General features: G+C 41.7%; 1 protein-coding gene across 2 annotated transcripts in view; it reads right to left on the reverse strand.

Annotated features, from left to right (window-relative positions):
* Window positions 1-23,913, reverse strand: part of il1rapl1a (interleukin 1 receptor accessory protein-like 1a) — a 204,018-nt gene that overhangs the window by 64,274 nt on the left and 115,831 nt on the right. For both annotated transcript variants that reach the window (XM_037789517.1, XM_037789518.1), the window contains exon 6: window positions 740-814. In XM_037789517.1, coding sequence (XP_037645445.1) covers window positions 740-814 — 75 coding nt within the window. The remainder of the gene's footprint in view (window positions 1-739; window positions 815-23,913) is intronic.

Here is a 23,913-nt window from a genome sequence, read left to right on the forward strand (position 1 = left end):
AGGCCGTGCTTGTCAGTTTATCAACAGCAGCAATTTTTCACTCTTAATCAGCCAACCGCGAAGGCATTTTAAATGAACTACCTGGATTCCATCAGCATCAGATACGAGACAAAAGGTAACCCTCTCTGTGTATCGTCGCACTGTCTTTGTCTCCGTCCCCACCCTCCTCTCTCTTCTGTCACACGCTCATCCAATCCTCTCCCTTCCCAGACCTCTCAGTCTTGTCCGATCGGCTACACCGTGACAGACACACGAGCCATTCATAGAGCGGCGAGCGCCATGTGGACGACGGACTGTGCCCAGAAATCAAGCAATATGCTGTCACGGAAAAAACAAAACAAACAAACACAGCCACACGCGTACATTCACTCACGCACGCGTGCACACATGGTAGGCCCATCGTGACCCCACGTCAAAGAAGACAAACAACGGCGGCTGAAAGCAGCCGCCCTTCCATGTGGCGAGCCAGCGTATGGAACCCTGGCACCATATGGGCTCTTCATTGTTGACAAAACAGCCGTAGGGACATTAGCACCCGCCATTTGCATATATGGAAAACACTTTTACAATTGTTTTTTCTTTTTGCTGTTTCTGTAGCAAATAAAAGTGCCATCATCAATCTGCGTTCGGCGCCCGGAGGCGTGTTGGAGAGGATTTGTAAAGTCATCCATTTCCTGTCATTTGGAAATGACACACATAGTACTGACTGCAGCTGGAGGAAATCCCATGATGCTCTTACCTAGCTGCAGCTCCATGTTGTTAATCTTGTTTTCCGAGGGAAACAGGATCTTTGGCGGCTTGTCGGTCAAAGGAGCTGAAAAGGAGGAAAACACAATTTAAACATAGTATGATAGGAGACAAACAAACAATACTGTCTTTGAAGAAGAATAGTGAGGATTTCTGATTGAGCTATTTTTACTTCTTGCACTTGGTTCGCAATGTTTTTCTTTGCAACCCCCTCTGCCTTACAGAGATTTTGAACGCAGAGCACAGACAGAAGTTATCTCCCACCCCTTCTTCAAAATAAATAAATGCTCATCCCCTCTCTGTCTGTCCTCATTCCTCTCGCTCTCTCCCAACTTGCTCTGGGAGTCTTTGCAGACACGTTGCTCTCTGGTGTCTATACACCTTGCGTTTCCATTCATCTGACCTACTTCAAATCATAAATTAATCACTGCTTTGCCAAGAACAAGCCACCATTTAATCTGCATGAGTGTTAGGTATTTGAAGAGCCATCATGGAGTGTGCGTGTGTGTGTGTGTGTGTGTGTGTGTGTGTGTAGGAGTGAGAGGGAGCAGCTGATGCTCTAATGATGCTAATCATCCATACGGCGGATGTCAGACCTGCTGCTGAAGTCCTTCCTCTGGGGAACGCACTGAACATGCAGCAGCTTTATTGTTGGTAAAAGCGTTTGTGTGTTCTGCGCTGTTCTTTAGGGTTAAGGGTTGGAACAACAGAAAGAGGGTCATGTATGTACATGATTAAACGGTAGCATGAGGTGAGAGAAATGGAGGGGTTTGATGTCTTTGAAGCTGGAGTGCGGGACTTTTACATATAAATGAACGTCCGTTACATCGAAGCCAAACGAGTTCACACAATGCTGATTAAGCCTGTCACCGCCAAGGAAATCTCTCTGTATTTCGCAGTATACTGGAGTTGTGGTGTCTGTGGCGACTTTCAAATTGCATTCCAAACTCTTGGCTAAGGTAAAGCACCCCAATGTGCTTATCTTGGGTTCTCCTACTGTACATTTACGTTCTTTTTCTGTCTTATTCAAACCATTTATTTTTGTTTTTTTTATTCCATTTCACTATGTGAATGTAAATTTATGTACATTTATAATGCCTGTGTGATTACCTTAGTGAATAGATTTAGATGTGTTATGCAGTGTCAACACAAAAATAAGAACCTAATAATTACCTCCATAATGAATGCAAAAGGGAAAAAAAGGTAAACCAATATAAATTTGGCCACAAAAAAAGAAAAGAAAAAAAGAGCTCAAGGCTATTTCATCTTTATGATGCCTTAAACCTGCAGTATGGAGAATGTTTTTGGCATCATTGGGCAAAAATTCCATTATAACCTTTCAGCATATTGTAACTCAAGTGTTCGGAGAGGAAACTACACTTCTGCACCTCCTCATGGCTCTGTTTCAGGCTTAAAGAAAGTGACAGGAGACTTTGGCCAATCACAGGTCATTTCACTGCTGCTTTAACTTATGAATGTATATTTCTTTTTGCATGTGACAGTTGTATGTTGAATACAGCACATCGAGCTTTGCTTTATCGCGGCGCTGCTAAAAGTCCAGACCAAGATCTGGATCCAGACCAAACTCCAAATTCATCTGGACCAGATCACTTTTTGCATCATGTAAGAATACATTTTCTTGTGTTTGAGTGTTGCCAGTAATGAGTCGCAATGTTAAGTTAGTGACACAGGAATGATACTGCTAATGCTAGCTAGCAAGATTTCACAAAGAGAACCAAAGTCATGATAGAAATATTCATTGAGTCTCCCGCAGTCCAGCAATAAACACATGTACTCTAACAGCAGCCGCTTGGCCAATGAACACTCAGATCAGTGCCTCTAATCTGAAGGTGACACCCTTTGTGCCCGGGTGCAAGGCACTCATTTCAGGCAAACCGAGCCGTTTCTCCCACTTTGTCGAGAAGCCAATGTGCTGTCTTGTTCAATGTGTGTAGTTTTGGTTCAGTTATCAAAATGGATGAAGCTTTTGTTTTGTTATGGACAATTTTGGACTTCATGTTGGTTAGTTGTGCTGATTGTTCTGGACATGTGTCCTTGTGCTAAATTCTGACCTGGAACTTAAAAAAAAAAGGTCTGGCACACGTTCTTCCTCTTCTGATTTTATCACTTAGAGTTTGGTATATTCGGTGATATTACACTCAAACCTACAACGCTATTTTTTGTTGCTGTGGCATTACATCATGAGGAAAAATTGGGGCATGTTAAGCTCATTATAACCCACATTTCTCTGCTGGCAAGCATGACATGTTTCATATAATTGCAGACCTTCAAATTTCTTCTTCAGAACTCAACCCGTCTAATTATAACGCAGTGCTTATAGATGGAGTTTACTGCTTTATAAAACAGGTTTGATCTATAGTACGTAGACATGCAGGTACGCCTCTGTGTGCAGTGACCTGAATGCATTTCTTTACGGTATTAACTCTATGCATTACATTTTTATAGTAGGTCAGATAAGAAGGGTACGACCTTTGACCATCACATATGGGGAAAACAAGCTGCATACAATCAGATGCACTAAGGAGGCAAACACTAATTCCGCACTTCCTAAACCAGCTATGAAGGAAAAAAACCCCGTTATTGAATAAAACAGAGGCAACTCCCAACAGCAAACCTTTCAGGCATGTCTAATTATGTAGTGGTGAATCTGCAAAGGCGGCTTATTCAGGCCAGTTTGTAGCCTGGTGCTTTCATTAAGACGTTCCCTTAGAGTGTCCTCACCAGCCCTCTTCTTTAGCCTTATTATAAGAGCGCTCTAACAAGCGCTTTGAAAGCCCTGCTCTGTTTTGGTGTCTGTATTTGGGAGGAACAAGCCATGCCATGTTGCTGAGCTAACTCACTCAGCACCGCGATGCGCAGAAAAGTGCGTGGTCTTGTCTGAAGTCGAGTGCGTGGTCTTGTAAAGTGCTTAAAGGCTGCAGGATAACATATTTAACAATTCCTCAACCTGTCAGAAGGAAGTGTTCATCTGAGGAGGTGTAGACCAATGTGTTGTTTATTATGTGTTGGTCCGCATGGAGTTTTTTGCTCAGACGTAGAAGCTTCTGGTATGTAAATAGTGACACAGAAGAAGCACAGTGACGTCTCCGAGAGGGGCGGTCATGGGCTTTTAGGCACAACTGTTTGCACTGTTAATAGGTAATCACACAGCACAAATTACACTGGATACTGATACAATTTTAATTACATATCAAACTGCTATACATAATTACACAATGGGTGATCCTATAGCCAATTATGCACTGGGCAAACAAATGAGGACAAGCTGTGTATGGGAGACGAGAGGGGAAGCAGATGTGGTAAGGAGGACACAGATAGGAGGCAGACATCAGCAGAGGAAAAGTCGAGAATAAAACAGGAAAATTTATAAAAGCTAAAGTGAACCAGTCAAGAAACATGCTCCCCCTCATTTTGGCATGCTACACTTGCTTCTGAAAAATCTCATTATCTTAATTACCGCTCCTTTATGGGAAATACATCAATTATCACGGTTCAGGGGGGGGACACCATTTAAAATACGGAGGATTGGGAGCACCTCCTAACAAAAGGAAAGAGTCTCCGATTGCCATTAGCGGGCAAAGTCTGGAATTAAGCAACCGTAGACATAAACAGGTAATTAAACATGCAAATATACCTGGTGAGCTGTTAACTTAATAAAAGGGTTGTCAAAGCACAGTGAGAAAAGAAATAGAGGTTTCATGTCTCTTTTTTCCATCTGTGATTATATGCTATATATTCAAGGTTAGAATTTATTTCCATCCCTGTGTGTCTATCTGCTACTTCAAACGACGTGAAAGAAAAAAGATTTTGATTGAATTTAAAACAAAAAAAAAATACTCTTGGCCCAAGGATAATTTGACTAGATTGGTTTTGTCAGATTTGTGTTGTGACACTATCATGCTGCATTCATGTGATGATGGCATGTCAGTACCTCCAGCAGGTTGGGCGTTGAACGATATTCACCTCCTGCGTTCTTGGAAAATGGTAAATGGACTGCATTTATATAGCTTTTCTCTCCCTGAACGGATAAAACGCTTTACAATTTACCTCACAATCACATTCACTGATGCCCATGCAAGGTGCTGTCCCAACCACTCCAACCATTTGACGTTCAACCATGGACATAAACTGGTAATGGCGCACCCTTCAAATGGCAGGAAAATGCTGCGCCATTGACTTTAGGTTTTTGTTAGTTGGTAATAGTTCTTTCCTTCTTTGGTGGACAGCCTCAGAGAAATCCATGTTTATGTACATTCTCGTCCCCTTCAGTTTAGTGGCTTTATGAAGAACCATGAGCTTGTCACACTTTACAAGATCTTTCACCAGGAGGAATCCTCGATGAGGGTTTTGTCACGAAAACACGCGAGAAATACACGATAAATGACTCATACGCGAGACACATTGCTGATGTTGTTGGCACATGTATTTACAAAACAGCCCGTTTCCACCAGTTTTCACGCTCTGTTATTCTTTTACTATCTATTCCTCAAGTTGCAACAACAACTAGCAGTAAGTTCCTATTGTTACAGGCGACCCCTCCTCAACCCGTGTTTCACGCTCTCATTGGTTGTAGCTCGTGGCCGGAGTCCCCGACAGGTCCAGATATTTAGCATGCTAGATATTCTGAACGTGTCTTTGAGTCATCGGCCAGCTTCAAAACTGATTTGCCTCTTATTTGGGGCTTTAGTCAGGGAGCTCCAAAAACTGTAGAAAATCAGGGCTAAAGTAGTGTAGTGTGATCTAGGCTTAAGGGTGCTCCGATCGATTGGCCACCAATTGTTATCGGACGTTTTTCGTTCTCAATAGTTTGATCGGTGGTCTCTATAAAGGCAGATCAGAAGAGCAGATCAGATGATTCTGAATTGAAATGTGTTCAATACTCATTTGCCTGCTTTATCGCCTACTCTTTAATTCTCTCTGAGAGCGACACAGCTGGACACACACACTGACACTGCTCGCGATCTGCAGCGATAGTTTCGGCATCTGTCTTGTCTATTTTTTACGGAAGCCTAGTATCACTGCTGTTTTTGATTGTGTACTTATTCCACATATTTGTCAGTTGTGTCTAAACAGAGAGTGAGAGAGACGAGCAGACGCACACCCACATACAAAGAGCAGAGGAGCAGAATTGCTTGTTGACCGGCGCGGAGAAATAGTTTCAAACAGACCACGTGATCGGTGATTGGATAGGCCGATACTGCTTCTAGTGATGGGTGATCGCCCCCAACAATCCTGATCAGAGCACCCTCAGTTGTGACTTTCCTGGATTCCGTCAAAGACAAGATTGTTTCTCCTAGATTGCCCCTCCAGGTATTCTGTTTTACCTTCTACCATTAGCATGCCCTCGCAGATTGTGGATATAGCTTTTCCTCATTGAAGTCCAAAAACTCATGTATTCGTCCTTGTCTTGCTTTCGGAGGCATTGCTCGTCAGTGTGTGTCAGTTAGCTGTCATCAGTAGCGTCTTGATAAAGGACACTTTGACATGTGGACAAGAGGAGGTAAGAATTGAACCATCAACCATGCAACCCCCTCTACCTCCTGAGCCACAGCGCCCCACAAAATCAAACTTTGAGGAGGAAGCATAAATGTTGCAGAAGCTGCAGCTTTGCTACTTAGAGAATTGGTTAAAGTTGGCAAAACTGTTGTAACTCTAGTGAATTCCTCCTCATTGATCCTGTCCGGGTATGACATGTACTGTATGACATTGTTATCTTTGAGTCAATTAATGTCTCCAGCGTGAATATGTGTCTTTAGGGGACCGGAACGGCCGTGTCGGTGTGCTTGTGCAAATTTTATGCTCTGGGATCAATGATTCACCTATAAAACATTGATGTCTGAGTATCCTCAGGGCACAGGCATTGTCTATTCTCTGCAGCAAACCAGGCTGAATTAATTTCAGACAGTGACACAAAGTATCTCTGTAAACGCTTACAGTTGGCTTGTAGTCCTTTAACGTGGGAGGAATGCTATACATATAAAAGTTAAGGAACATACAGAGTGGAAAATGATCGAGCCTCTACTTATGTCTAATTGCGTTAAAGACGTAGCATGCAGTGCGTTATTTGCAGAGTAATTGCGAGCATGGCTGGGGTTTGTGTTCTCAACGTTTTCAAAGCATGAGATGCTTCACTTTGAGTACGTTTTAAATGCTATTGAGGAGAGACTAACGCAAGCTTTGTATGCATGTGTGTGTGTGTGTGTGTGTGTGCAGGCCTACATGTGGATACATTAATACAGAGTGGGACTCTGTGGATATAAGCTTTGTGATAAGTCATCCACAATCCCATTTCTGCTTGGTAGCGGAAAAGCTCACTGGACTTTCCAGATGGATTATTCTGGGTGACTGACTGTAGGGAAACAGCAAATTAATGAATTAAGGATGGAGCTGAGATACTTGGATCGCTGGGCTTTTTCTGTTAGTCAATCATATTGTGGGGGCTGGGTGTAAGGATGGTTATTATCTTTAATACATAGGATAACTATCAGTGAAATTAATAAAAATGTTTATTTCACAAAATATTTTATTGGTATTTACGTTTCAGTAGTGGAGCATTTTGCCAGCCTGGTTATGTTTACTTGTAGATTTTGTTGATTTGGTCATGTTTCCTTAATAATTGTGCTTCTACCATAAGTAAGTAAGTAGGCTAGATAGTTAAATGGTTTGTTTTTTTTGGTCTGTTTTAATTGTGTTTATTGTTATTTCCTAATTTGTTGCGCTGTAGCCTAGAGACTATGTTAATACTGTTAAAAGTCCAGTTATGAACGACGGCAGATTTGTGGCTGTGTTTTAGTTGTTAAAAATTGGGGCTGTCAAAGTTAATGCATTAATATCACGTTAAAAGTTGAAGAAAGTTTGTTTTAATGCCACCGATTTCTTTAAAGCATCAACGAAACTTGAGTTTTTTAGGTTGTAGCCGGCTCAGTTTTTGTTTTCAAGCTACAGTGAAGATACTGGCATCATATGAAACTAGAAAACTGAAGGAATCCATTGGTACCATGTCATACTAACTCATCGGGAAGGAGGCTAAATAACGCTCCAAACTTATGCTAAATTTTGACGAGGAAAAATTGGCATGGTTCCTTGACACTCTGACCTCAAGATATGTGAATGAAAATCGTACCACGAGTCTCCCCTTTACAGACATTACGTACATAATCACATGCAGTTTATTAAATACTTAACAAATCTCCCTTTAAGGTACATTTTGAACAGATAAAAAATGTGCAATTAATCACAATTAATCATGGAAAATCATACAATTAATTGTGATTAAATATTTTAATTGATTGACAGCCCTAGTTCTGATGTATTTTAGACTTTTGTAACACCTTGGCAAGGGACAACAGATGAAAAATAGCCTTTTGGCTAATTCTGGCATTTTTTTTATATCATGTGTATTTATTAATTTGCACTGTCCCTTCTCAAATAAGCTAAATTAAACTAATATGACCACTTACAATTAACATGTAAAATAAATAACAATCTACAGCAATATATGAATATATAAATTGTGATAAAACAACAGAAAATTGGCTGAAATGATAGCATCGGAGCAGGGAGGAAAATCTGCAGCTGGTACAGTAGATGAGGTACATCAGAGAAGTTTAGAAAGAAAATGTTTAAAATTTACTATCACAATAAGGGCACAAGGCAAACTGGTGACAAAGGTGAAAATAAGAACAAATCAAATGTATAAATCACTGGCATATGAAGTACAGTGTATGGGTGAGCGGGTACTTATACAGGCATACAAATGGACATTCACACACACACACACACACACACACACACATTCATGCATGGAAAGACACACACACACACGACTGTGAAGTAGTGAACAGAAGCCTGTATTGTCCTTTGGTCTCAGGAAATTGGCTCCCAAAGGTTTTTCAGTATTTTTACCAACAAAGGCAGTCAAGCTAGAGAAGAAAGGCAGAAATAGGAGGATGGAGACTTGAGCAAACACAAAGTCCCAGTGAGTCTCCCAAGACTGCTAAGCTTGACTAGAGAAGTCTCTGCTCTCCTCTACGGATGGCAGACTCCTATATTGTACGGCAGGAGATCACCATATATTAACAGTGACCTTCCTCTGTACAGTTGTCACCTTTGAGCCAGTTTCATTACATTCCTGATGGTGCAATAACCATCCTGTATGATTCCTTTATAAAGTCCCCTCAGAGTATACGGAATTCAATTCCAGGCCCGACCGTTTCCTACATGAGAGAAGCTGAGCAGAAAGCTGGACGGCGTCATCCAGAGGAGGCTAATAAAAGCAGTTATATTCATCCTAAACCACATCATGCTCCCTTACTGTTCACCGCTGTTGTGTGCTCTAAGAGCCTTGCCTCTGGCAAAAGCGGAAATACTTCAACATCAAAAGCAACAGGAGTGTGTATTCTTTCCCACGAGTATGACCAGACAGCTCCCTGCATCACAGTCACCGCTGGCACCGTCAAATGGGCTATCATCACGGAAAGTGAGAACAATCGGCGCCTTTTGGCCAAGTCAAGCTTTTTTTCCGACTAAGCGGCTCCGTAAGAGACGATCCGATGATGAAACATGGCAGTGATCAAGCTGTTCAAAGTAGGATTCCAGCTGTGAGGCCTCAATAATCCATATCTTTGTGAAATAAGAAGAAAGAGGAAATTAAGTGCCATCGTGTCAGTTTCCCTGCTCATTTGCAGAGCGTGCTAACTAACCAATGGGAACTACATTTAACAATTCATTACCTAATAAGTACTACATGGAGACCCATTAAAGATGACTAAAAGTGGTAAGAGAAAGCGAAATATGAGGCGAGAGAGCGACGCGGCGACAGAGACGCAGAGCGAAGGGAACAGACTGAGAAAATGTGTTATTGATTGCTGGAGGTTTACCATGATTCTGCCCTCTCAGCAGGTGTGTGTGTGACCACAGATCTTATAAATGCTCCATCCAATAATCTCACCGTTGTCTACTCCTACGGGAGAGCTGTCTGCAGGCTTCCCCTCCTCACAAACTTTAACAGGCCTTTTATCTATAACTCAACATCAATTAGCTAAAGAATCACCTTGAGTCAGACTTCAAGTGGCTGCAAAAACGAACCCTCAGGAAGTATGTGCCTCCACGCAGTATAACAATGTATTATTCTCTACTTAAAAAGCAACCTCATTAAGACTGTCTTAATTTGTTTTTTTTTTCCAAGACTCTCAACACGGATTAAATTTTACGCAGGTTGATAGAATAACTTGCATTGTATTCACAGTAAGAGGTTCAATTAAGCAGCCGGGGAATGTGAATAGTGCTTGAAATGAATGAGGAGCATTTTTTATGGGTCTATTGTTTACAGAATAGTAGGGATGCTGAAGCGGCGAGGAGGGGGGAGGAGAGAGACAGAGGTGTTCTCGAGACTTTATGGTCTCCACTCATCACCTGCGTTGAGCAGAAAAATGACAATAATGACTTTGTCTCCAGATTTAATGAAATGAAATTAAAGTTATTGCACTGATAAAGCGGGTACAGTAACGGCAAAACCGGTGTAACGAATGTTGTCTCTCTCGCTCTCTCTCCACACACCACACACTTTCTGTAGGGCTCTCTGACACGTACAGTATGGGGTCCTATTTTAATCATGCAACAATAAGTGCAAAGCGGCAGGTCTTGGGCACGCAGATTGTGTGGGCGTCTCCGAGCGCACTTTCTATTTCGGGTCATGTATGTGGCGCTGCAAATGACTGGAACTCACTACAAAACACGCTCAAACTAACAGCTCTCACCTCTCTCAACATGTTCAAACAAAAGCTGCAACAAGTCATAGTTGACTGCTGTACTTGCTGACCAGCCCTCACTTCTCTCTCTCTCTTCCATTTTTACAAAGTACATCCAGTAATCCGCCTTTTTTTTGTACATAGTGTTTGTTAATTTACCTATGCTGTTTTTAGCCATTTTGTCATGTGTTTGTCATACTGTATTGTATCTGTGCTGTTTGTGTCACTTGTGTGGACTGTGCTACTGCCTCTTGGCCAGGTCATCATTGTAAATGAGAATTGGTTCTCAATTGATTTTACCTGGTTAAATAAAGGTCAAATAAAATAAATAAAATAAAATGTGCACCCAGCGCAAAGTGCAAAAGGGCTGGCTGAAGGTGAATATAGATCGGAAGGTTAAATACACTCTCAGCACGTCACTTCTGTCATCGCCTTCCGAAACAGCTGTGCCAATCAGAGTGACGCACAAAATCGTACGGTTGTCTGGACGGCGCAGAGCGGCGCAACCTGAACACACAATACCGGAAATCTGGTGGCAGATGGTGTGGGGTTTACAACAGTTATAATTAGTAGAATGATGATAGAAAAAGAATGAATAATAAAAGCTTAGCCTGTCATAAAGTATTTCACATTGTAAATGGCTACATTATAGCTTAAAAAATGTGATAAAGTGGCATTTACTTCGTAGTGCATTTAAAGAATAAAACACTGATTTTTCTTTTTTTTTAATTGGAAAGGAGGCTGTGATGCACAGGATTAATGAGCTCCTGTAATCCGATGTCTCCCGCGTAAAACAGCAGAATGCTGAGTGATAACAGCCCCGTCCGATTTGTGCATGATTTAATGAAGGTAAACACAGTGGACAGCGGTGTTGTAGTCAAGACAACCTAAACCGAGACCATACCATGACCAAGACCAGAGTGTATTGAGACCGAGACAAGACTCAGATTTTGAGGTGTTGAGACTAAGACAAGACCAAAGCAGAGCGAGACCCACACTGCATGACACACTTATGATAAAATGTGGAACATGCAAACCATAGGCATTCCTCAAAATGATCTGAAAGATAATAAATAGGGCTGTCAATCGTTTCAAATATTTAATCGCGATTAATCACATGATTGTTCATGATTAATGTAAAAAATGTACCTTAAAGGGAGATTTGTCAAGTATTTACATGGGAGTGGGCAAATATGCTGCTTTATGCAAATTAATGTATATATTTATTATTGGAAATCAATTAACAACACAAAACAATGACAAATATTGTCCAGAAACCCTCACAGGTACTGCATTTATCATACAAAATATGATCAAATCATAACATGGCAAACTCAAGCCCAACAAGCAACAACAGCTGTCAGTGTGTCAGTATGGGATTATCATAAAGTGGGCATGTCTGTAAAGACGAGTCTCGTGGGTACCCATAGAACCCATTTTCATTCACATATCTTGAGGTCAGAGGTCAAGGGACCCCTTTGAAAATGGTCATGAAAGTTTTTCCTCGCCAAAATGTAGTACAAGTTTAGAGCGTTATTTAACCTCCTTTGCGACAAGCTAATATGACATGGTTGGCACCAATGAATTCATTAGGTTTTTTACTATAAACATATGATGCCAGTATCTTCACTCTAGCTTTAAAACTGAGTCTGCTACAACCTAAAAATCGCAAGTTGTGTTAATGCGTTAAAGAAATTAGTGGCGTTAAAATGAATTTGCGTTAACTTGTTATTATCGTGTTAACTTTGACAACCCTAATAATAATTATAATAATAATAGCCGAGTTTGCACACACAAACCGAAGACAAACATCTGCCTTTTGCACGCAAAAAGTAAACAAATAAGAATTGTCTTTTCTATTCTAAATAATCAAAGAGAAATTCCCATAAAACACCCACAGAAAACAAATGAAGATTCCTCTTCATTCACCTCTTCTATTGCCATATACAATATACTGTATGTGTATGTGTGTGTGTGTATGTATAAGTGTGTGCCATGAGAAATGTCTTGATAAAATAATCAAAAGGTATTTTTATGTGTGAATTTCCCTTTGTTTTCTATGAGCAATCACAGTAAGGATGTTAACAGATAAATCAAACAATGCAGAGGCAGTTCGCAGTCATGGTCTTGAATTAAAATCCTGAGTCCTCTTTGTCTGAGACCGAGAAAAGACCGGGTAGAAATGTGGTCGATTCCGAGACGAGACCTTCAAAAAAACCTGTCTCGAGTGCTACAAAACTGGTGGAAGGCCAATGGCACCGCACTCTGGGGCGGCACTTCTCAAATGGGAGGCTGAAGATTTATCAATGTATCCGTGACTATGACTGCAGGGAGTTAATGAACTGAAGAAGAAAGCTTTCATTCAGTATAAAGCATCTGTGGATAACAGATACTGTAAGAATCACTCAAAGTAATTTATAGATCAATGCAAACCACATTAAAAGTCTTTTTTGATGCTGCTTTAAACGCATCTACCGACTGGGGAGTGTTTCATTTTGGACTGACGTCGCACCAGATGTGAATTCACGAGGCGGAGAGTTAAAACATTTCTTTGAATGTACTATACAGTCTAACAACAAAAGGAACTGTGTCTGAAGTGAGAATGTATGTCTGCATGTTTCAAACCCCCTGCAAGTGTGTGTGTTTGAGCGTGTGCACTCATGCATGTTTATATGAATGTAGTAGGAGAGAAGACAGGCGACTACAAATGCCAAACAGAGAGCAGGAAAGAAAGGGAGGAAGAAGATGTGAGAGAGAGAGAAAGCACAGGCTGCACGTTTCTGATCTTCACGAGGTTACGTGCCTGTGAGGATACATGAAAACGGAGCATGTGAGGGATGCGTGCACCTGTGATGTAATTCAAAGTTCAAATGAGTAGGAATAAATGGGAGGGCACACCACAAGCAGTGCGCGTACGTCTGTGTTTGTTTTATGAGCGAAGAACGTTACTGCTTCTGGGACCTTGGACGGATGTGAAGTGGAAAGAAACAAAGATGAGGAGAGGACAGAGAGGGGTGGAGGAGGTAAAGAGGATGGAGAGAAGAGTTTTCAGTCTGCTAGCTTCAACCATACTGCTGATGATGCATCGACACATCAACAATCTGGGTGGGTGTAGCTTAGCGCAGTCTGCTTCGTGTCCTCTCTGAGCTCAACAGCTCACTCTTTTCATCTGTCTCTGACTCTTGCTCTGTTCTTAACCTCTGTCACCGTAGCACAGAGCGATATATTTTCTTTCATTCAATCTCACTAAGAAGCGTGGCCCTTTTCTCCCGCACTGTCATCCTTTCATCACTGTCCCAGAATTGGCCCCGCCACACTTTTTTTTTTTTTTTTTTACCTTTCAGTAAACCTTTCCAGTTCTTTTCTTAGCTTCTCATCCCAGCTTATGGCCCTACCTCTCCCCGGCGGCATGTACGTGTGGGTCTGCGCAGTGTTATCTTGGATAATATCACTGTGAACTTTAATGTTCCCCAATGGGTAGAGTGTACACTACACTGTTCTTCCATTAAGGCTCAGCTCACAGACATCGTGTACACATTCAATAATGCAGGTCGGTGCTTAACGTCTGCCGGTGTGCAACATCAGCATACACCCCTGGCTACCTGGCGGAGAGTGCGCGCTCACACGCAAACATTTTGGTCCCGCAGCCTCCTGCAAACACACACTCGTACAGTACACACACACACACACACCTTCCTGTCAGCCTCAGATAACAGAGCCCAGCGGTGGAGCAGAGATAAAGAAGCCATTCCTGCTAAATGAAAGAGTAAAATGTACAATAGATACACCTGTGTGGAGCTTATGCAGATAGGCAGAGAGGGGGAGGGGGGGGGGGATTCGACAAGGGAGACATGCTACACTCAGAGATGTAAAAGACATTTTCAGACAAGGCAGATACTGACCAACAAAACATCTTGCAGCTAGTCCTGCAGTAGGCAATGAAAGAGGATTAGCGCTCTAATCAGCGCCGATCTCAGCGGGCAATTCAGAGGGAAGCCCTAGTGGCCCGGTGTCCATTCTGTCACTCGGTCAGAGCAGGAGGACGAGGCTAACCCGGTCAACTGCAGGGGAGAGCCAAAGCAGGTGGATTCACACCTAAGGGACAGGATTAACACAGTCCTGGCACATTACAACCAGCACGCACAGTGTATAATCCCACTGGAAGGGTGTCGTGCGTGTGTGTCTTTTCTTTTTTTTTTTTACCAGGAGTGTAAACACACTGGTAGTAGCAGTAGGCTATACCTGAGGTGACACATATTGGGCTGAGATTTACATGAAGTAACAGAGGAACAGATAGGCGGCCCGCAGGGTCACCTCACTACCATCTGCTCCATCAGCTCCCTTTGACCCGTCGCCACGGCAACCTCAGCAGTTCACATATTCCACTGTTACTTCTCATCTGCGATTAATAACCCTGAGATGAAAGTAAACATACAAAATGAGCTTGTCTGTATCGTGACTTCACTTTACTCTACTTGACATCTTGTACATTTTGCCTTTATTGAACAGTTTGACAACACAGGGTGACAGAAGACATGGGAATATGGGGGTGTGTGCGTGACAAAGTTTCCGGGCTGGATTTGATCCTAGGATGTCTTGATAACAGGCATGGTGTGCGGTTAGACCACTGAAACACTACTAACACTATATATTTTTATTACAAAAAGCTTAAATATATTGCACACTCCAACAGATGCATCAGTGTCAAGTGTCGAGTTAAAATCATAGACCGTATATAAGAAGTGGACGTAGTCATCGTGATGTGACCCATTGGTTTGTGGACTGCGGTTTTGAAACTTTGAGTTCGGCAACGCAAATTTGTTTTAATGCCACTAATTAATTTATTAATTAATTAACTAATGCATTAAAGCAACTTGTGATTTTTAGGTTGTATTGGGCTCAGTTTTAAAGCCAGAGAACTGGTATCCTATGAAACTAGAAAACCTAAGGAATCCATTGGTACCAACCATGTCATACTAGTTTGTCGCGAAGGAGGTTAGATAACGCTCCAAAATGATGCTAAATTTTGGTGATGAAAAACTGACTTGGCCATTTTCAAAGAGGTCCCTTGACATCTGACCTCCAGATATGTGAATGAAAATGGGTTCTATGGGTACCCACGAGTCTCCCCTTTACAGACATGCCCACTTTATGATAATCACATGCAGTTTGGGGCAAGTCATAGTCAAGTCAGCACACTGACATACTGACAGCTGTTGTTGCCTGTTGGGCTGCAGTTTGCCATGTTATGATTTGAGCATATTCTTTATGCTAAATGCAGTACCTGTGAGGGTTTCTGGACAATATTTGTAATTGTTTTGTGTTGTTAATTGATTTCCAATAATAAATATATACATACATTTGCATAAACCATCATATTTTCCTACTCCCATGTTGATAAGAGTATTAAATACTTGACAAATCTCATTTTAAGGTACATTTTGAACAGATAAAAAATGTGATTAATCGCGATTAACTATGGACAATCATGCGATTAATTGCAATTAGATATTTTAATCAATTGATAACCCTAATATATATATATATATATATATATATATATATACACAGTATATATTCGTTTTTTTCTGTTCGGGTTCATTGGCATATGTCCAATAAGAAGAAAACCAACTAGACAAAGCAGAAAAGAAGGTATTCTCTGAGCCAGACACAAACAAATACTTACTGTTCTGGCATGAGTGGCCACACTAATGGTCATACACTCCCTCTCCTTGATGTTAGAGCCACTATAGAGTCTGTCTGGTCTGTGCCAGATTTTAATTAGAGTAGTCTCATCTGAGATCATGATGCACACTCAAAACACTCTAAACTAACTACATTAACATAACATAAGATAATGTACACACATTCACACACGTATTAAAACGTATATACCAAAATAGGCTCTGGCATGCATACAGTAAACAAACATATTGTCACACGAGCACTCTTACCGGAGAGCAGCGATCATTAGCATGACACAACTGATGGTCTAAACTGTCTCTAAGTTTTACCAGCTGACTCAAACGAAGCCAGTCACACAACACGGTGCCAGGGTGCGATCTGCAAATCCTCTGTTTGTTTGCTTCCCCTTATTCCAAAAGCCTAACGATGCTCTTCTCTCCAAGCCTTCTAAGACAGATGGTGATCATTAGCTCCTCTCCCTCTCTCTCTCTCTCTCTCCGATCTGTCACGTCTAAACCACAGGCGCTCTTTGTCTCTCCTTTTCACTCATCCCCTTCCTCTGTTTGCCCCTCACTCACTGTCTCTGTCCATCTCCCTCTACACAGATTTATATCTAAAAGGTTTCAAACTCCAGCACAATCTTACAACTTTAACAAGTGCTTCATCACTCTTGTCAGAAGTAGTTACAGGAGTCATGACACACACTTCCCCAGACAGGAGGAATTGATGAGAAGCCATTAGACTCTGCTGATCCTGGAGTGAATGGGAAGGCCTCCATCATGGCATTCCTCTACTCCTGGACAGAGTTGCGCGGACACCTTTGGACAAACGCGCCATTTCTTTACACTTTGAATGCGCATGTGAAAAGACAGTTTTGCGCATTATTTAATCAATTAGGGGAAGTGAAAATGTAATGTTAATACTGCCCTTCACAGCCGTGATTACCAAAGACACGTACAGTCTATTGGCTGTTAATGAATCGCTGTCATATCTTGATGGCATTATTAGGAGACACATGTGGCTAAACACAATAAACACCACACAGTGAGGAGCGATGGGGTTTATTGTTAGCATTGTAACAGCTTTTTGCTGTGTGCCTGTTTGCAGTAGTGCTGAAAAGTGTTAACAGAGCTCCTGCTGTCCTGCCTGCACTGGCGACCATCTGGACCGAATCCATCACTTCCTCCTGCACTTCCTTCGTGGCCCCGACTCCTAATTTCTCATTATGGCACCGTGGTTGTGGGACCAGCTACAGGAGGGGCCATTTAGCCACAAGCCGACGGTGCTGATTGTCAATGTCATGTTCTCTTAGTGTTGTGTTTGTGATAACTAAAATGTTTTATTTTTCTGGTAAAAGTGAAACAAAGTGGCCGAGAAAGGTAATTGATAGCAAATGCATCCTTAAAGTCCAGATAGAAATTCTTTATCATTCTTTTCCTTGAAAAACAAGGCTATCTTTGAACTGCATAGAATATATACAATACATCTTATTTTTATTAGTCTTTCATATTCCTTAGATTGTGTGGTAATATATTTTAGCAAAGCAACAATTCCTCTTAAAGGTATACTATCTTTGAGGTAGAAAAAACACATTGCCAACCGTATGGAATTGGTTGATCAAATGTTTTTCACTACATCACCTTATTGTTATTAATATGCATTAGTGGTTATGTGGGAGCTGATGACCATCTTTATAGTGCAGCCCTGAGGTTATTACAGGAAAGGAACATCTGTCGCATGCAGCCATTTTGGTGTGTTTTTTTTTTCTTCCATGGATTGAGGCACAAAATTATTGTTCCTGGACTTTAATCAGTTGTAATGTTAGGGCTATCTTCTGCAATCCAGGTTGAATGGCAACCCTGTCTCCCACAAAATGATGTTCCCATACAACTAAACTGCATGACCAAAATATGTTTTTAGGGAAACATATTTTCTCCTGGAAGGTCGCAGTTTTAAATAGTTTTAAACATGTGATCAACGTTGTAAATTGAAACAAAAAAAATCCCAAAATGCAACAAAACTACTTAGTTAGGTTTATTCAACAAAACTACTTGGTTAGGTTTTGTAAAAAAACATCACGGTTTGGCTTAAAATAGGTTAAAAACAAAACGAAAATGCAAGAAATGACTACGTCTCACAAGGGACATGAACACTGATCTCCTGGGGGAAAGTCCAGTGTTTGTTGGACACATCCAACTCCCCTCTCGCTCGCCAGTAGTGGACTTTCCTGCTTGTTATACCTGTTATTATTCAATAACGCTTTTATTCAACGTATTTTCATTTACGGATGCTTGATATGTTAGGTCACCTGCTCTGCTCGTTGCTTGTTGTATTACGTCACCAGCTGCGTCCTTCCGCAGACTTAGAAAGGTATTGGTGATACGTAAAAGACAAACAGAATCCGCGACAAAATACGTTTACTTCCAAACGTAATTGAGAACTAGAAGTGCAATCGGAGAGCGCAGATCTCCGCCAAGGCAGGTTTCATGTATGTCGCTTTTCTACACAGCTGAAAGTTAAGCTGCCATTTTAGCATGAAAAGTAATTGGAAGCAACCACTGCAGCTGAAAAGTTGATCCAGTTATATACTGATATGCTGTAATAGCACAGTATGTCAAGGTCAGACTTAAAGTATTTGGCTACGTCAGTGGTGTGTTAGCATTAATGAGGTTTGAGTTTTGTCTCATATGACAGTCTTCAGTGAGTGAGCACGTGCATGTTAAAACGCCTGGGTTGCTGCAGGTATTTGTCCTGGAAAAAAGGAGTCCCATTAAATCCTGGAATCACAATTTGTGGTATTCCGCCCTACACACCGTACCATTATACCTCTGAGGATATCCCCCTAATTCCTTTTCTGCTCTTCTCCATTTAAGCTAGAGTATGTAATAGGTTTACGCAAAAGTCAGCCTCCACATATATTTGCAGGTGCATACATGTGCATACATACTCTATAGACTCGACCAACAGCCACGCTCTCGCCAGTATTTTACATTGAATCCTAAGCTAATAAAAGTGGAGGAGCTGATTGAGTGCTTTGACCTCCCTGGAGGTGGTCGAGGTTAAACGGGTGCAGGGCTGGGCTCTCTTTCTCTGCTTTTAAAAGCCTGACATGTTCCCTGCAGGATGTCTGACCCTCTCTGACCACAAATCAACCAGCAATTACAACCCCACAGAAAGCCACACACACACACACACACGCACACACGCCATCACGATACTCCCCGACGAGTGCTGCTGTGTGGACCAGAAACAAAAAGGCGAGGCAATACTGAATGTTTGTGAAAGAGGCAAAGTGTAATATCAGGAGAAGTAGCGCAGGGTGGAATGACAAGTAGAGAGAAGAAACAGAGAGGGAAAAACAGGAGGGAGAATGAGCATGAGATGTGAATAGAGAACCCAAGCAAGTATGAAAAGCTATGTACAGTACGTGGCCATGTAGTATGTGTCACCATGCTTTGACCTTTACAGTGATGGTAACATCTTTTTTTGGCCCCATCAGTGTAATTCAGTGATTACATGTGTCATTTATCTAACATTTCATGCACTCATTCACTTAACCTATTGTATGTGAAAAAAAACTGGACTAAACGTGATGTATAGGTTTTGTCCTGGCACCGGAGACTAGAGGTCTGACTGGCAGTCATGTTTGGCTCTTTTATTCCATGGCAGTGTGTCTCATAAATAAGGCAAGCCCCAGAGGGCCGGAAAGCCCTCCTAAGCCACCGCTTTGTTTCAAGACAAAGCCCCTTTTTATTCCACTTGGAATAACTTGTCACAACACAGCCGAACCCAAGGTGCCACCCTATCAATTTCCATGGAAACAGGGTTGGTGGCATCGGCAAGAGACAAGAGTATAGTGGGCAGTTCTATAGGGCGGTCTCTGTGGACGATGTCGCTACTGTATTCACCTGAGATTCACATGCAACAAATGAAGCATCTTTTTTCCTTTCTGATGAAAACATTTACATCATTGCTACTTTATTTTAACCTGACGCGCCAGATGGTTTGTTACACAGAGCCATCTGAGAAGCCGTCATTGGAAACTGTTTGGAAAAGGGCAGGCTCTTTCAAAAAAATATTTGGCAGGTGATTGGATGAACCATCTGTCAATCACACTCTTGCCGAAGCCAGTCAGGAGAAGAGCGGGAACATCTTTTCCATCGAGAAAAGCCTTCAGTGCCGTTCCTTGCTCTTCTTCCGATGAAGAAATACTCTCCAGTTCTGATATAACTGAAAGAACTGAGCATATGACTGGATAAACGAAACTTGGATTCGACTTTTTTGTGTTTTGTAAACGGATGTTTTTAAATAGTTTGGCTGTTGTCAACCCTGGCCTCTATTTACTTAAATTTGGAAGCGGCTGTAGGCAGAATGTTTTTGGCATCATTGGGCAAAAATTCAATAATAACCTTTTAGCATTTTGTAATTCAAGTGTTCTGAGAGAAAACTAGACTTCTGCACCTCCTCATGGCTCTGTCTTCAGGCTTTAAAAAATGTAGCCAGTGAGGGGAGACTTTGGCCAATCACAGGTCATTTCAGAGACAGAGCGTTCATCTTGGCTGTTCATTCAACGGAGGCAGCCGTCAATCACTCGTGAATTCCGATCAAATGGTCAAACCAGGGAGCGCTGATCAAATATAAATCAATATTCTGTTACTGTAATGCCTATTTCTCGCCTCAAATGTTTTCAGAAACATCTTGTATACTGTTTAGCTGTAAAGTGAGAAAGTTTACTCCGGCTGGTGGGCGGTGCTTGGTATTTCCTCAACTGATCTCAACGTGGCTGCCGGGTCACAACTTTCTCATTTTACAGCTAAACAGGACACTACAAGATGTTTCTGAAAACACGTCAGCTGTCAGGATATAGGGACCGTTTTATAAAAATAAAATGTTTTAATCATATTTGCTCCAATTCTACCTAATGGTGCTTTAAGGATTTACTCTTGTTTTCTGCCGTTTTTTTTATTCTTCGTTCACCGTGGAGGCATGCAAGAGAAAGAAAGTTTTCTTCGAGGAATTCAAGGTAACATGGGGTGAGTAATTGATATACAAAAAGGTCATTTTAAGGGCCAGGTATTCCTTTAACACCCTTCTGTGCATGTATAATTCACCCAAAACCCCATGCGAAATTTGTGCCACAGACAACAAAGTCTCCAGCTCTGATAAAAGGGAATAAAACAGTGAATACTCGGCGGCTACTCAGTACAGTTATGTTTCACAAAGAAGCACCAGCGCTATCACATTCTCTAAGAGCTATGAGACACGAGAGGACGTGACGATATCTGCGTTATTTGCATTTCGGATACAACCACCTGTTAGCTTCAAAGCGTGGCAGCGGAGGGGAAACACCGAGGGTTTGACAGTAATGACTAATCATGGACCAGCTATACAAAGCGGGCGTCTTCACAGGGAGCCTTTGATGCAGGTGAATCACATCCTAAACATACTTATTAGCAGGAGTGGGGGAGGAGAGAGAGGGAGGAAGGGTGAAGAGAGGGTGGGGGGGGGGAGAAATTTGTTCCGCACGTTAGCTGGCATGCTTGGGTGCGCGAGAACAGAAGGTTGGCATAATGAATTTTGGCGTGCAAGCGGCTGTTAATGAAATAAAGAGCCCCACCCCAACAGAGGTGTGAATGTGTGTGTGTGCGCTGGGGGTGTGTAAGTGTGTGTGCAAAACAGAGAGGGAGGGGACAAGACAGAGGAAGTTAGAGAAGTGAGGAGAGAGAGAGATGAGATGAGGGCTGTTTGAGTTTACGGAGAGGGATGCAAAGAAAAGCTGTAAAAGTGAAAAAGTTTACTATACAAGCAGGTATTTTGTATTTGTGTATGGCTTTTCAAGGTAAAAACATTGTTCCCTTTTGCTTTGGATGATTGCTTCGGTTGCTTATCTCAGACAGGGCTGCACACACAGGAATAATCTGGGACAAGAAGGACTTTCTAGCCATGTTGATTGGATGTTAATTCTGTCTCTTTGTAATCTTTTTGCTTGAGGGTGTCTGCGGAGAGAAGAGACTGCAAAACAAATACTTAAAAAGAAAAAAGGCGTATTGAATGTTACTTTGCTCGTCAGTGAGGTAGCTTCGGGAAAAAAAACAACAAAAAAACAAAAAAAACACGCCTGACAAAGTATTATTTCTTCATGTTTGGCCTAATAACACCGAATAATCTCACAGATGGCACCGTCGCAGATGGATCTGCAAAAGAACACTTTCAAGCTGAACTTTATCAAAACTTTTCTCACTTTTTCCTTCATCACTTTACTCTCAAGAGAAGCGAAAGAATCACAAACTACCCAGCTTTGTAGCGGCTCAATTTATAAATCAAAGCTTTTTTTTTTTTGCTGAAACAACACAAAGCACATCTTTATTGGAACACTTCGACCCCGATCCCTCTTTCCGTCGGGGGGATTCCTACACGTTGTACGACATTCATCTTAAATGGTTGTAACAGGATATTGTATACAAGGGGCCAAAAGGGCATGAAGTTTAGATGTGATTGACATACAGTATGTTCTCAGTAGGCCAGGTGGTGTTTGAGGCTCTGATGTGATTTCTAAAGCCTCAGAAGACAGCCCATCCCCACCCTCTCAACACGCGTTGCCTAATTGAGTGTTAATTTGGTGCTAATTACGTAACATGTTATCCCAGTGAGACGCCCCAGATGCCACGAGACAAAGGCGTGTGGAAGAGTGTGCAGAATCGCACGGCAAAGCATTTAGGGAGACACTATGTGAGGCCCCGGCTGCATCTGCTTCCTGAATTCAATGAGTCACGATGTAGAAAAAAAACCCAACACGTCCCGCTTTAAGAAGCATTCAATCAAGTGAAGAAAAACAGTGAAAAGTGTGCACTTATTTAGAAATAAGGCCATCCTCACACGAACCACAACTGATTGTTAAACAAATATTCCTCTCTACAAGCAAGATGAATTAATCATTCAACAAACATTTCCCAGAGAAAGTTCGGCGCCTGCATTAAAAATTAAGCAGACTTTCTTAACCGTGAAAGTAACAAACACCGAGGCTGGCTGAGTGAGGCGTTGGGTCAGAGACGCTGCTGCTGCGGCACCGAAGCTCTCTTCTCCCTCCGTCCTGTTTGCTCCTCAACATGAATATAACATGATTATGAAGAAGACCTCTCTGCTCTTTTATTTATCAAAGTCATAGAGCCTTATACAACGTGCACTGTAGAATACTCTGCATGAGTGTGTAGGTATTTGTGTGCATACACTTGACCGTTTGTGTGTGCGTGTGTGTGCATTATGTGATAATATAATTATTATATAATAATATTATTATATTATAAGAACGCCGCGTGACACATCCATCAAAGGATAATGCTGTCGTTTTTTGTTATTGTCAACAAATCCCACAAAAAGCCCAAAACCAACAATGCGTTACTTCATCTTTCAATAATTTATAACTTCCCTGCTGCGTCTGTGGCTCTCTCTCGCTAGGGTTGGTAATGTTTATCAAAAAATGTTTTTGTTATATTTGTTGAAATTCTCATTACATCCCGACAGCAATCAATAAATCAAATGCTCTGACAGATGCTAGATTGCTAGATTGCTCTGCTAGATTTAGGGACTTTTGGAGCTAGTGCTGCTAGCTACTTTCATTGGAAAAGAGTTGGCGACACTGGGCTGGGTTTTTTCAGTTGGATTTTAATTTTTTTAAATCTAGTGTACTCTTGCTGGTTTGTCAACATTTCCG

Source organism: Sebastes umbrosus, chromosome 13, assembly GCF_015220745.1.
Source record: "Sebastes umbrosus isolate fSebUmb1 chromosome 13, fSebUmb1.pri, whole genome shotgun sequence".
Taxonomy (NCBI): Eukaryota; Metazoa; Chordata; class Actinopteri; order Perciformes; family Sebastidae; genus Sebastes; species Sebastes umbrosus.